We start from the raw sequence: 15,775 nt of genomic DNA on the forward strand, positions 1-15,775 counted from the left end.
TATACATTTTATATTTTCATGAAGGTAGGCACGGTACCTTCCAACTTTATTAGACAACTAGCCGCTCCGCGCGGTTTCACCCCCGTGGCTCCTCTCCTGTTGATCGTAGCGTGATTGTATATAGCCTATAGCCTTCCTCGATAAATGAGCCGAAAGAATTTTTCAAATCGGACCAGTAGTTCCCGAGAATAGCGCGTTCAAACAAACAAACAAACTCTTCAGCTTTATAATATTAGTAGGTATAGATTCTATAAAAAGAATTTGGAAAATGCCTCAAGATTTTCCAAACTCAGTAACTTCTCTTTTCGCTATTTTCTTACATTAATAATTATCTAGGTACCTTGATAGTCTGTAATACAAACGTCACTTATAAAATCTCATTTATCTTTTACAATGTCATTTAAATTAGATTAACTATTTTACATCACACATAACATAATATTATTCCACAACAAAAAAGTCACACGAAGCAACCCATAATAATTTGCGAGGTTTTATCAATTAGTTAATATAGCAAATATACAGAGAATGCAACGATATCTTCTAGTTAATTGTATCTTATCGCAAAACCAACAATCCTTGGGCCAGCTACTTGACGTTACGCAACGAGCACAGGCTATAAATAATTCTGTTACAGATTATATTCAATTTATATTCTGTGGCCGCGTCTTTTAGCGCGAATTAATTTACCATTAATTTTGACAGGTCAGTCTTTACGAAAATATTAATCGGCAATTTTAAAAACAACTGACCTTCGATACTAATAAACTCAATGTGTGAAACCTGTGTGTGAAACACATAATTTATCAATATTTTACGGAATTAAGATATAATCGCGATATTTCAAATGCTACGCGGTTATTTGTTAGATATATTATTTAATCATCGTTCAAAAATTCAGGTCTACTTGAGATTTTTAAAATTGCAACATGATTTACATATTTTATTAAAATTCATTCACGGATACATTGCTTAGAAATGAACATATTATTATGTATAATTTATGAATAAGTCGATAATCGTATATGGTTTTATGTACAATACTATAGCGGAAATAGTTTTTATGTCCAGACCAAAGGGGATATTACTAGAATCATGAGAATGGCTACAGAGTGGCTCTTATATGGATGTTAGATGAATTTGTAGATCCAATAAATGTTTTTTCATTAAACATGAAGGTGTATGTACAATCTATTATTTATTATGTACCTACATAAAATAATCGTGTCACAGACCACAGTGTTAGTTACCGAACGAACTCGTCTACGTCAAACGAAATGGTTTTACCGAAAATAATCAAACTTTTAAGTTTTAATGATCCTCAACATAATAAGTGTACATGAGTATTATATAAAGAACTTATATGTATAAATTTAATCCAACTTAAAAACTCGTGCTTCAAACAGAAAAAAATGTACTTAGGCAATTTCGAAAAATCATTTGATTTCTGTAAGGCGAGAGTAAAGCCACTTCAACGGTCCGCTTATGAGACAAAATAAGTAAAGCATTCACCCGGAAAATGAAACTGTTAATAAAAATTAAAAACAAAACAATATAACATAATAGGTAATAAATAAATTACGCCACAGGTCGTGCGGCGTGCCCCCAGTGCAATGACCTTGTGTTGGCAAAACAAATAGTTTCTATTTTTTATTGTTTATTGCAAAATAACTATTTGCTCTCACGATAAAACACGGAATGCGTAGAAAGTTCGTAGATATCATTTGTTTTTGTTTGACTGTGTTAATCTTAGGAACGAGTTTATACATAGGTATAAATAGGTGAGATAAAAATAAGCAATGTAAGTATGAATAAGTACCTATACGATGGAAGAATGTGTAAACTGTATTTCTTGATTTTTTGTAAAATCATGCTTATAGGTCGATTTTTGTAAAATCATGCTTTTTGACTACACTATAAGCATATATGTACCTACATATTTATATTTTACATAGAGCTATAAGCAAATAAGATTGTAATTTATTAATTTCTTTTATATAAAGTCCGTACACATTCACCTAAAGAGATTCATATTTTGCCCCTGTATAATTTTCCTTTTACAAATATTTTTTCTTTAATTTCCGTAACTATCTCGGTAGAACTCAATACAAATAAATAAACTACAAAAAATCTTAATATTGGCGACACGCCAGTGAGAAAGCGGCTTTAGCGCAAATAAGCGCGTGCGCATCTGGTCGTATCCGTTGCGTCAGTTGCAGTGGCTTTGGTCTGTGACAATTTATCACTGATATTATAAACTAGCTGTACCTCGTGGTTTTATCCGCATTTCTCCGCTCCTGTTGGTCTTGGCGTGATGATATAGCCACAGTATTACAATATATAGCGGCTATAGCCTTCCTCGATAAATGGGCTATCTAACACCGAAATAATTTTTCAAATCGAACCAGTTCCTGAGACTAGCGTGTGCAAACAAACAAACTCTTCAGCTTTATAATATTAAGTATAGAAGTATGTATAAGAAGATGTACAATATCTAAAAAAGGTATTTTTATGGTCTGTTTGTTATTGTTGATGCATTTGGTAGTGTGGGCGCCACGCCTGAACCCATTGACCACCGAGCGCCCCGATCGGGCCACGACACAATAGATTTTCTATTGTGTCTGTGATTCCGGGGGCTGAAAAAAGTTATAGATTAAATATTATGAATTTCTAATACCTATTTACAAAGGAATCTATGTTTCTATGTTTTAAGAGTTTTATATTTCTAGTACAAAGTCCACATTTTTTAAATATATTTTAAATTTATCTAACTAATTGATATGATTTTGTTTCAGGTAAAATATTTGATATCCGTTTGGAGTGAGTACTGAAAAGTGTCTGCTCTGTCATTACGTAAATACACTACCAACATATTTTAATAATAATTACTAATTTTATAATGTTCTTTCTTCTAGCCCACGTTCGAGATTAATCGAGAAATTTTATAAATCAAAACTATACTGAAAGTATAGGACACGATAAAAAAATGCAGATTTTTAACCTATAGTTTTAATATGGGTCTGTTCAATTTATTGTATGCCACTTGAAATAAATGTAATAAATAAAATAAATAAAATAATAAATTATTTAGTTCAGAGAGCCTACCTACATGGAAGATAAACCCCGTAATGTCATGGTAGTTTATTAAGGTCATGATTAGGTATTGATATCATTCAAACTAGTAATTCTAGCGAATCATAATATTATAAAGTTTTCTGAACCAGTGGTACGCCGGAAACGGAATGCCACTTCTTCACAACTATGTACATCAGGCAGTTTTTAGGGTCATATTTGTCAGAGAAAAAAAATTAAAATTGATATCATTTACAACGTACTTCTAGAGTGTTTTTAGCAAAATATAAAAGGCTTTCCGATCTGGGGCCGTATTTGCGATCATAATATGAATTTGCCAGTCAGTGCAATTCACGGCGTAATCTGTCTGGAAATAAGTGGTCACAATACGGCCCCTGGTGGTAACTTCTAAAGACAAAAGTGCGTCTAAAAGATGTCTAGTTGATTAAATTTTCGAGTTTATAATACGTAAAAGAAGTATTTAAGTAAACCGCATCATCTAGTAATTAAGTGGCTTACTAATGACCTCCGCGATTAGGGCACACAAAGTCCAAGAGATATCGCGTAAATTAATTAACATTATGTTTGTTTGTTTGTTTTATACGACACGCAGTTATGTTGATTTTAGATAGCGATTTATCAATGGTCTAGTGAGGGTAAGATGTTTGTGTTATGGGTAAGCCATGTTCAATGTTTTGTTTAGTAACTCTTTGTCTGGGGATTAACTCAAAAAGTAATATGATGCATTCATTTATTTATTTATTTTCATTCGTCATCAATAGATGGAGTTAATGAGGCAGGTTTTGTTTGCTTTTTAGGGTGTGTAAATTGTTAAAATATGATAATTGTTGTATGTGTAACTTGAATTACCGTACTGCGAGGTTACAAAATGCCGAGGAATTTAACTTCATAGAGGACGACATAGTTTTATTTTGAAAATTAAAGTTAAGGTCTCACTTCACTTTAACAACGTTATCGCAAAACTGAATAAGTTGTAAAATTAGAAACACTACCAATTGAATGGCATTCGTAAAGTAAACTTTGAAATAAAACCGTCCCTTGAGGGATGAGGTTTTCCGTAATCCCATTTCTTTCAACGATCTTGGGCACGGCGAAGGTTGAACAATCGTTGTTTAGTTCTTTGTCTGTCCCCTTGTGGGGTGTGGGATCTTGGGTTCTTGTATTTTTAATCTGTGTAGTTTGATTTGTTTTTATTGAGATCAGATTGAGATCGTATATTACTGTTGTTACATTTTGGTGCTCTATTAAATGCTTATGCAAGTTTTTATTAATTTAATACTTTTTAAATTAGTTTTCAACCTATATATGTCTTAAAAGTAATATTAAGTAACTGTACTAACTATACTATACTTTTAGCTTTGTGGCTATCATAATTTAATTTTAATTTCAATTTCAATTATTGGTAAAAATTGCTATGAAAAAGCCACAGCTTTATATTAAACACGGTGCTCCACGAGTTGTAATGCCAAATAAGAGTTTAATAAAAGTGTTGCCAACTAATTGAGATAAATTGTTGGAGACACAGCAGGCTTCTCGGTCGCTAGGGCTGCCAGATGGTTTATTTTTTTAAGTTCAATAGAATTTTATGATGAATAGCATAATATCTTTTAAGTTAATAGGAAGTTCGGTTGTTTTATTTTTATTTTATGATTAATTCACAGTCACTCATTTAGTGATAATTGAGAATACATATTATAGAGGCAATCATTATTTCTCTTACATTTTAAAGTCAGTAAGAAACTACTTAAAAAACGTCTATAGTTAAGGTCATTGTTTTGACTATAAGATTGATCTAGTTTTGATGACTGATGGCTTCAGACATCATGGTTTTGTACATTTGATTTTTTTAAACTGATCATTCACAGCCCTTATGTAACTAATTAACTATATTGTTTGAAAAATAAAAAAGTTTACAATTTTTACTGGACTAGAAGGACGATTACGTTTTGACAAATTGTTTTATAATCTAGTTGTGGTTTTTAGTGAATTCTTTAGTCCGCCAAGTCGAGCAAAAAAGCGGCACGGCTGCACCGCACCATCCTTTTCTAGAAGCAATTACTGCTTTCTGCTTTCAATTAAGGCCATTTATAATTAATTTTATATTCTGTACAATTGAAGCATTAAAAACAAGTACATACCTAAATTATTATCGTACAATTTGAATATATTATGAACAAAATTCAATTCTACCTTCTGGCTCTACGTTAAACTGTAACTCCTGCGAAAGGCTCAATAAATCGCGATGCATTTCCAAAGGTTGTCTGGCACAGTGACGTCATAGCCAACGTGTTTGCGGTTAACTATATGTAATTATAGGTAATTACATAAATACTATGTTTTGACTCAGTACGCGTCCGACAGCGGTCGATGGTGCACGTGTGTGTTAGTGCATGTAACGGATACTCACACAGATACAAAACTGGTATGTGACTTTACTTGGCAATGATTAACGACGTATGGTTTTAGATTTGTAAGTGATTCCTTGGTTTTCTGTTCTAGCTTCAATTGGATTGAAACGCTTTTTTTAGTCTTTGGCAATGTTTGGAGGTTTCTATCTACTGATTACTAAATAAGTAAATAGCTAGTTAATCCAGTGCTTTAATTGGTTCTCATATAGGTACCACTTAGTAAAGATATTAACTTGTACATAGAAAGACGCCTTCTAGCTAAACCGAACTATCCTATGGATTTTGTACATAAAATGTTCTTTACATATTTATGACATCTTGTTAGTTATTCTGTTTTTCCCAACGATGAAATTAAAGACCATAAAAATCGGTTCCGCTGTTCTTGAGTTACAAATGGTGTAATAAACATAACTTTCTTATAAAGTAATTGTGTTGTAAAAGTTAAGAAAACTTCTAAAGGTTTTCATTTCACGTGGGTGTATAAAGTTTATTTCTTAATTGCTATTTATGTTGTTATTATGACGGGCTTCTTGTTTTAAACGTAACAATTAAGACTTGGGGAAGTCCTTAACCCAAGACCCTTGATGACTAATACTTACAGCTAAAAAAAGAGCGTGTGTGTGCTTGGCATACGTGTCGGAAGTGATACTTGTCAAGATTCAAAGATACCAAAATCGTCGCCTTACTCCATGACGTGACGGTATTGCCATGACGCGAACTTGAAATTTTTGTATCAACGCGCCTAAAGAAGTTTCACTTCAACAATTTGTCGGTTTGTCTCTACAGAAACTGCTTTCGTGGTAGCTGGCATATTGGTGTTCATAAAAAAACAAAATGAAAGGATATGTAGGTATGTTCTATAAGAAGCGTGCTTGAATGAATGTTGCCCTTTATAAACAAACAAGTGTAAACAATACTTGCACCTGCCTTTTTTATCATAGCAGTTAGCATATTTAATATGTTTGTGTTTTCACTCCACTTTTAAATATCAATTACTAAAATAGCACTTACAAATACGAGTAATAACAATTGCTATAACACAATCGAGGAGTATTATCACATTCAAACATTTATTACCTACTATTAACTAGACTTCGTTTGGAAGCACTTTTGATTTTGACATCATCAAAATACAGAAAAATTATAATTAACCAACATAATTTCTGCTCGGGTCTTAGTTTAGTTAAATATATCTTATATATACGTAAAATGAATCGCAAAATGTGTTGGTAAGCGCATAACTCGAGAACGGCTGAACCGATTTCGATAATTCTTTTTTTATTATATTCCTTGAAGTACGAGGATGGTTCTTATGTAGAGAAAACGTAAACATGTACCACGGGCGAAGCCGGGGCGGACCGCTAGTAAAATATATAAGTAAGACGATGGTTCCAACTTCAATTAGGTACCTCTATCAAGTTACACCCTTAAGGCTCCATACTGAAAAGGTTTGCGGTAGAACTTCACCATCCCTTATTCAAGGTCAAGGACTTCCAATTCCTATATCTTATTTCATACTTCAAGTGAACAGTTATGTATAGGAATGCTTTCCTTGTTAAGTGATGGTTTATACTTTACTAACTATATAGTTAACTAGTTGTGCCCCGCGGCTTTCCCCGCATTGCTCCGCTCCTGTTGGTTTTAGCGTGATGATTATAGCCTTCGTCGATAAATGGGCTATCTAACACCGAAAGATTTTTCAAATCGGACCAGCAGTTCCTTAGATTAGCGCGTTCAAACAAACTTTATGATATTAATTATAAGTATATGGTACGGGAGCTAGCAACGTTTTAAAAAAAGTCATTTTAGTTTCTCTTGCTATTTCGGTAAGAGTCCGGGCTGTCTGGCTGGCGGTAGTGGTTGCGTTTATTAGTGCGCACAGGAAAATATACTTAACTTTAAAGTCATTTATTAACGCGTAATTTTTAATCTTTTGCCTTTAGATAGATCCATCAGACATATTTTTTTTATTGCAAGACGTTTTTTTCGTTGTTAAATACTAAATAGGTACCATACGCAATTTTGTTATTTCAAAATAATTAAAATGTCATCGAAATAAGTGAAATTACATCTTAAGCTTAATAACTCTTTAATGTTAGAGATTGATGTAAACGATTTAACTTCTGAGAATTATATAATTTGTGTAAAAACAGTACCTACACAAAATATGTCTGTATGAAATGTTTACTTCTGTAATTACCTTTATAAAAGTAATCATCTAGAAACGAAGCTATTTACTCCAATTAGTTCATTATATAAATTAATATAATTTTATAAACATAACGTATTTTGTAAACAATATAATTCCCGTTTCAAAGGTGGGAAGAAATCCGATTATAGCCGTTAATTTATAAGTCTTTGTACACCGAAGAATGTTCGAGATGTTTTGTTAAATATTTCATATATTGTATTGCGTGTTTACGGTGTTTTGTGGACCCTGAAGGAAAATGTTCAACATAAAGTAATTTCATACAATATATTGTTTGAATTTTGGAAAGAGAGTTTTCGTATGTTTGTGCAAATAAATTAAGTAATTACCCATTACCCATTAAAATTTATAAAGAAAATACTGTTTTCTAATTTTCATGTTTTTTGGAAGAAAACGTATTCATATGTAGAGTTTGTTTATCAGTTTTCATAGGACAAAATTAGTTAAGTAAGTTATCAGGTCTTCATATATATGATACTAGATTTTCGCCCGCGGCTTCGCCCGCTTTGTCTAAAACATAATAAATTATGTACTCAAACCTTCCTCGTGAATCACTTTATCTATTAAAAAAACCGCATCAAAATCCGTTGCGTAGTTTTAAAGATTTAAGCATACAAAGGGACATAGGGACAGAGAAAGCGACTTTGTTTTATACTATGCTATGAAGTGATTATGAAAACAACCGGGAATATTTATTTAATCCATACTAATATTATAAATGCGAAAGTAACTCTGTCTGTCTGTCTGTTACTCAATCACGCCTTAACTACTGAACCAATTTGCATGAAATTTGGTATGGAGATATTTTGATACCCGAGAAAGGACATAGGCTACCTTTTATTGCGAAATATGTACCACGGGCGAAGCCGGGGCGAACCTCTAGTATTATAATATGTAGTACTTAATAGTAGTAGACGTTGAAAGCTACGGTTGCTAGGCAGCGAATATAATCGATAAGATCTTATTTTATAAAGCGCTACCTACATACTCTTAAACTTAGGCCATTAATTAATGAGATTTTGGTACTTATAAAATAAAAATTAAATACGCCCATATGAATATATATACCCAATCATAAATCAAAGCACGCGCATAAAATTAGTGTGCACATAATTCGTTCGTTTGTTTTGTTTGGGCTTGATAGAATAATATTTGTTAAAAAATTTCAAGTTGCGGCGCGGGGTGGTACCTAATGAAGTTGAAACTGTACATATTAAGAAATACATATTATATCTTGTCTTGATATTTGATGAGGGACGGTTATGCTCGCGTGGTAAAATGTAAAAACCGACATGTAATATTCCAGGCTATAATCTATCTGTATATCAAATTACAACGTACACGCTTCAATTGTTTTTATGTGAAAAGAGTAGTACAAAACAAAGTCGCTTTTTCTGTCCCTATGTATGCTTAAATCGTTAAAACTATGCAACGGATTTTGATACGGTTTTTTGTAATAGATAAAGTGATTCAAGAGGAAGGTTTTATAATTATATTTATTAGGTTTTAGACAAAGCGGGCGAGGCCGCGGGCGGAAAGCTAGTATATATAATATAGCTGAAGATTGATTACGTTCCTAAATAAAATTAGTTTGTATGCATTCTTAGGTATATTCGGTACATAATGCTTTACGGCTATAATCTTAATATATATAAATCTCGTGTCACAATGTTTGTCCTCAATGGACTCCTAAACCACTTAACCACAGACATGTATCAAGATAGACTAATGGCTGGTTCACACTTTGATTAGTGCGAGTGCAGGTGATGAGTGCGAGTGCAGGTGTGTAGTGCGAGTAGTGTCCAATTGACTGCGAGTGCAGGTGATTAGTGCGAGTGCAGGTGTGTAGTGCGAGTAGTGTCCAATTGACTGCGAGTGCAGGTGATTAGTGCGAGTGCAGGCACGCTGCGAGTGAGGGGGAAGGGAGGGCGCGCGGGACGTGGCTACTCGCAGTCCACTCGCAAAAAAATAGAACACGCTTCTATTCACTTTACTACACAGCCTACTAAACACTCGCACTAAACAGTCGCTGTCCACACGTAGTACTACTCATCACCTGCACTCGCACTAATCAAAGTGTGAACCAGCCATAAGCGAGTGTATGTACTTCCCGTGTCCAAACTAAGTTTATGAAACTTACTTGACGCTGGCCTACACTCAGTCCGCGCTTGCAGTTCGCCAAGGAAAGACGTGAAGCTGAATAAAGTAAAATGCCGAATTGCGCCGTTATAAACTGTAGAAACTCCACAGCTGTGAGTGGCCGAGTTAGCAGAGATGTTTCCTTCCACCGGTAAGTAATTTTCTAATCAGAATATGCACTATTTATTTTAAAATCAAATAAAGAATATCTGTGGAAAACGATCGTGACAAACACGGATACCAAATCATACGAAATGATTCGGAATACATTGCGGCTTTTACTTGGTACGGTAAAGATCGAGTCGTATGATAACAAGCAATGAATAGCGTCTTCTCATTTTTCTGTCCAATTTTGTGGTTAGTGATGTTCATTTGATGCAACAGTTCTCGATTCTAATCGATTTTATAATCGAACAGAAAAATGATAATTTGAAGGAGCAATTTTTCAGAAAAAAAGGCATAGATTTTTTTTGTCATTTAATACGACTTGACCTAGAACTTTTAAGTATTTTAATACAGAGGTACTAAAAATAAATATTATGACATGGACGCCATTAGTTAAAGTGTCATCTTGGGAGTTTTTTAAGAAAACTCCTTATTGCTTAGACTATGTTTGTTTTTTCAGTTTTCTAAGTAACCCGAACATAAAAGAAAAATGGATTGATGCAACGGGACATAAAGATTGATTGATTGACAGTTTCATTACTTTCTTTCGATGGCCTCTCTAGTACGTAGTATAACCATATGTAAGAAAAAGCTAAAACACATTAGTTTACTTGTTAGAATATTAAAAGGTTTATAAATTTATTTTATTATTCCTCTGTCTATGGTAATTATCATTTTTCTGTCTTGAATCGATTTAGTAATCGATTACGATTCATTTATTTAATTACCTCTTAGACATAGATCTAGTTTGATCTGATTTCTTTCGATTTACTTCGATGGGATAGGAAGATACTAGAATCGCCGCGCGAGTGGCGTCCTAATCGATTTAGCGTAAAATGAAATTACCATCACTAAAAAGCGCTCGTGACGTCATAACGCGTCAAGGTCAGTACAAAAAATATGACACGCTTGGTTTTCATACAGATCGCGGTACTTGCGTAGTCTATCTATGTCTGTGCACTTAACCGATTATAATAAAATTCGCACACCATGTGCAGTTCGATCCAACTTGAGAGATAGGGTAGTTTAAACATGTAGGTACCACGGGCGAAGCCGGGGCGGACCGCTAGTAATATTATACGTATAAGGCACATAACGAGTAAGAAATAGAACCGGCCCTTAGACTTTAAAAAATTGAATACTATCTTCTGAATTTTTCTAAGTCTTGCGTGTAATATAAGTACTTGCACAAAATAATAATCATGTTAACTGTATAACTTGCATTACTGTTTGCATAATGTCTTCATACATTTTCTGTTAAAGGGTAATTTATACTGTTTGTTTTTAAATTACATCGGAAAATAAGCGTTTCATGGCTGAACGATTTTGTATTGAATTATGTATTTGGCTTTTCTTTCTGGCACTACCTTTATAAAGGCAGTTTTTTGTGAAATTGGGTGTATATTTGCTTTATGATTTTGAACACAGTCGTAATCAATTTAATTGCGCTGGTACATAAAAATATTTCAGTTTTTTTTCCTATTCTTTGCAAATTTTTCTTAGAAATAAAACATGTTTTAATACCTGCTTAGTATATCATCTATGTAGGTACTGCAAGAAATAATTTTAGTAACCTAGAAAATAAACTGTAAATTTATCTAAAACTACTAGCTTACTGCCCACACATAATTGTTACACTATGCTACAGAAAACAATACCATAGCCCAATATTAATAGGGTATAATTTAATTAACCACCAGTTTCTATTGTAATTTTTCCCGTCCGGAAGAAGATAGTCATTTATTTAACCACAATTGCTTTTTATTACTAACTCCTGAGGAAAACGCCTTAGTCATTGTGTAGAGATAAAGTAAAGAGTAAAATGTTAATACAATTGTATAGTAATTATTATGGATTAGATACCTATTATGCACTATTTGAGTTAGGGCGTATTCAGAAAGAAAGCTGTAAATTTATTTAAGCGCTTACCGACGCTTGTCAGCGCTGGTAACCCGCGCAGGAAAATATATGAACACGCGCCGATAAGCGCTGATCGTCGCCGACAAGTTCCGACAAGCTTCAACAAGCACTGGTCAGCGCCTAGGCGCTACCTTATAAAAGTTTTGGTCTGCTTCAACCTGCTTTTTTTTATCAAAGATAGCCAGGCATTTGACTGCATCCTACCTGATGGTAAGTAGTGATGCAGTCTATGAATGAGCATGCCTGCCTAGAAAGAACGAACCAGTGCTGACAAGCGCCGATAAGCGCTTATAAGTTTCTAGCTTTCTTTGTAAATAAGCCCTTATATTGGTTTACTAACGTCTATTTAATTGTCACCCGTGGCCGTGCTACAAGAATATGGTAAAAAATCAAACATTTGCTGATAACTTTTGTATTTTACACTAAATTTCATCACTGTGATTAACTATTGCCTACACTTATTATTATATCATTTATAAATATAATTTAGTAACGATTAATCATTATAAATGACTAGCGATCCGCCCCGGCATTGGCCGTGGTACATTATATACAGCTTATTTTCATGGATCACGTAAAAATCCCAGGTACCTAGTAAACTTTAGAAACGGTCCAGTAAATCCTAAGATTAGCGCGTTCAAATAAACAAACAAATAAGCTTTATTAAGTATAGGTAATTTTTATTAAAAAACAATACTCCTAGTCCCTGATAACTAAAATAGAACGAATCGGCCTAGACGAGGAGTCCTTACCCCCAATGTCACCCCAATTTTATTGATCTGTAAGAACCTCCACGTCTTGTATTAATTCAGGTGTTTGTGAGTAATACTAATATTCAGATAATAAACAAGGCACGTATGGGATAGGTGATTCTTTGAACTAGACTTCTTTTAATAGATTTTATTATTTTATACTAGCTTTCCGCCCGCAATTCGCCCGCTTTGTCTAAACTCTAAAATATAATAAATTATATACTAAAACATAGGGACAGAGAAAGCGACTTTGTTTTATTATAATAAATTCTAAAAAAATAATTACATAAATTCAATACTGTTATTATCGATTTTCCTTACAAGTTACAAGTTTGTTATGCTATGTATCCTATTTCCTAACAGATTGTTTAATATTTTTTGTTTCCATGTGATATAGAATTAAACACCTCTCTCTTGAAAGGCAATATCTATCAAACAGGCGACTCTTAGAACAATTATTTTATACAATATAACGCCCCAGCCAATTATCAGTAATAACTAATAACAATAATCCTACAAAAAATATTCGTAATATCTATACTAATATTATAAAGCTGAAGAGTTTGTTTGTTTGTTTGAACGCACTAATCTCGGGAACTACTGGTCCGATTTGAAAAATTCTTTCGGTGTTAGATAGCCCATTTATCGACGAAGCTGTTAGGCTATATTTCATCACGCTACGACCAACTGCAACAGGAGTGGAGCCACGGGGGTGAAACCGCGCGGAGCAGCTAGTTACTATATATTTGTATTCACACATGACTTCCTAAACGTAATTCATTGCCCAGAGGTGATTATGGAATCACAAGCGGATGCTATAATTAGGATGTAATTAGTTCGGGGACTGACGTTACACATTTATTGGAAACTCGTTATATTATTATTTGTATTATATAAAAACACGAGCAAAATAGCTTTATTTCTCTGAAGTCTGAACGCTAGGAAATTGTTTTAGGGAATTTATTTGAATTTAATTCGAATGTTGAATGTCTGACGTCTTGCCGTGAGCAAGGTCATGGACAGACTGAAGTAAAACTTAAAATAATGTTGAAAAATTCATTGTTTTGAACAACAAGTAACAAAACAAAGCAATTGAATTTACAAAGCGGTTCAATGTGTATAAATCGATTTCAGTTTTCATAGACAAAATATAAAAAAATAACTTGTAATGTCATACGAATAGATTAAAATACAGCGAGCTTTAGTATCGTAATCTTATATCCATTCTGTAATAACGGTAGTTTAGAATAAGTAACAAATTAATTATTATGGTTGAGGGTAAATCAGTTTCTTTTGTAATAAACCAGTCTGTCGTTGAAGCCCGCCTTTCATTTACGTACCATTGGCGACGAGGCAGGATTTTTTTTTTCTTTGTGTTTAAACTGTTGTTCTTCGCGAAATCCAAGATGCCTATCGGTAAAATAGAACCTTTCAATTTGAGTTCGAAGCAGTGGCCTGCGTATATACGACGAGTAAATCAGTACATTAAATTGAACGAAATTGGTGACGATTTAAAGGTGTCCATGTTGATAACGGTCGTGGGCGAAGAAACATGAGTATGGCCGCCAAAAATTGTACATTCAAGAAAAAAAAAATGTCCTTGTCATTTTATATAGCACCAGATTTTTTTATATAGTAATTATGGTAGTTTTTAAATAGTTTCAGCTTCACTATGTTATATTTATCATTATATTAATAATTTAAATTAATTTTGAGTGCCTTTAACAAGCTCAATATTTTTTTTTTGAAATGCTTATTTTCCTTTCCATACTAAAATCATGTGTCCCACTTAGTCATCTCACACTTTGAAGTCACAAAATTATGCAAAAATCTATTGATACCTGTAAAATTTTGGTATTTCTAAATTATTCTGTAAACTTGTGGATAGTTTTAACAAGTTCTAATAAAAATAACATAAAAGAAATTAATATAAAACTCACTTAAAACTATGTCTCACTTTTTTTCACGAATGATACTTCACGCACGGTTACCATAAAATAACACCCTAAATAACTAGATATCCAAGCCACAAAAATATTTTTAAGTAGGGGCAACACCGATTTACGTGTTGGCCTACCTTTAGAAAAAAAAATCGCCATTTTGTTACTGTAAAAGTTGATCGAAAGGTAGTCGGCATTTTTGTCCCAGAACATTTTAATAATTTTGAGTGAGAATTATGCAAGGTAAGAATACAAATTTACTATATTATTTAAATTATGTGTGTAGCTTTAGTGTTCTAGTAACAAATCAAACTATGCGGCGTCTTATTACTACAATACTTTGGCGAATAAAGGCTTTTTAGGTTATGTCCAACCATATTTTTATTCACGAATGATACCATGTGTTACTATTGTGTTACGTAACATCCGTGAGCGGCTCTTAGGGGTAGTACTCACAAGAGAATCTAAAGTTAAAAATTTACTTTTTTACATAAAGAGAACCCCCTTCAAAAACTATCATGTTTCGGAAGTTAGTAACTTTTTTACTATAATAATTCGTATTCGTAATTAATATCATAAGTTGTGAATGATTCATGCATTTGTAAGTATTATAGAAATACAAAATTTGAGAAATAAAACTTTTTCTTTAATATTTAAATTTGTTTTATTGAGTTTCAAAGAAATTTAATCAAATAATTTAATTAACAATATAAAACAGAAATGTAAAAAAAATCTCCTGCATTATTAGTTGTAATGTACACTAGGCTTAACAAAATCACGTATGTTACTATCAGTCACGTATGTTACGGTGTGTTACGATTTCACGACTGTTATTGTACAATATTTGGCGGCCATACTCACATACGCGTTGATGTGCGATCTATGTGCTCCGAGTTTTCCTGAAAATAAAACTTATGAACAATTAATACAAATCGTGACGGAACATTTGGAACCTCAGCGCTCCGAAATCGCCGAGAGACACGTGTTTCGATTGCGGCGTCAGCGTGCCGGCGAATCGCTCACTGAGTACCTACAAGCGTTAAAGCATCTCGCGGCTACTTGCAATTTTGGTAAATGCAGTTCGTGTTCAACTCTGGAGGAGAACCTGCGCGATCAATTCGTGTCGGGACTATCGAACGATGCGATGCG

General features: G+C 33.4%; 1 protein-coding gene across 4 annotated transcripts in view; it reads left to right on the forward strand.

Annotated features, from left to right (window-relative positions):
• The window catches only part of NFAT (nuclear factor of activated T cells 3), a 118,423-nt gene that overhangs the window by 48,305 nt on the left and 54,343 nt on the right, over positions 1 to 15,775 (forward strand). The window contains exon 1 of one of the 4 annotated variants that reach the window (XM_090116438.1): positions 5,420 to 5,515. The exons of the other annotated variants lie outside the window; for them this stretch is intronic. Coding sequence (XP_089972564.1) covers positions 5,461 to 5,515 — 55 coding nt within the window. The 5' untranslated portion in view covers positions 5,420 to 5,460. Of the gene's footprint in view, positions 1 to 5,419; positions 5,516 to 15,775 lie in introns of those variants that run through there. 4 annotated transcript variants of the gene reach the window in all.

Source organism: Colias eurytheme, chromosome 2, assembly GCF_061535395.1.
Source record: "Colias eurytheme isolate Ceu_HAF_F1 chromosome 2, ilColEury1 Martin Lab GWU primary, whole genome shotgun sequence".
Taxonomy (NCBI): domain Eukaryota; kingdom Metazoa; phylum Arthropoda; class Insecta; order Lepidoptera; family Pieridae; genus Colias; species Colias eurytheme.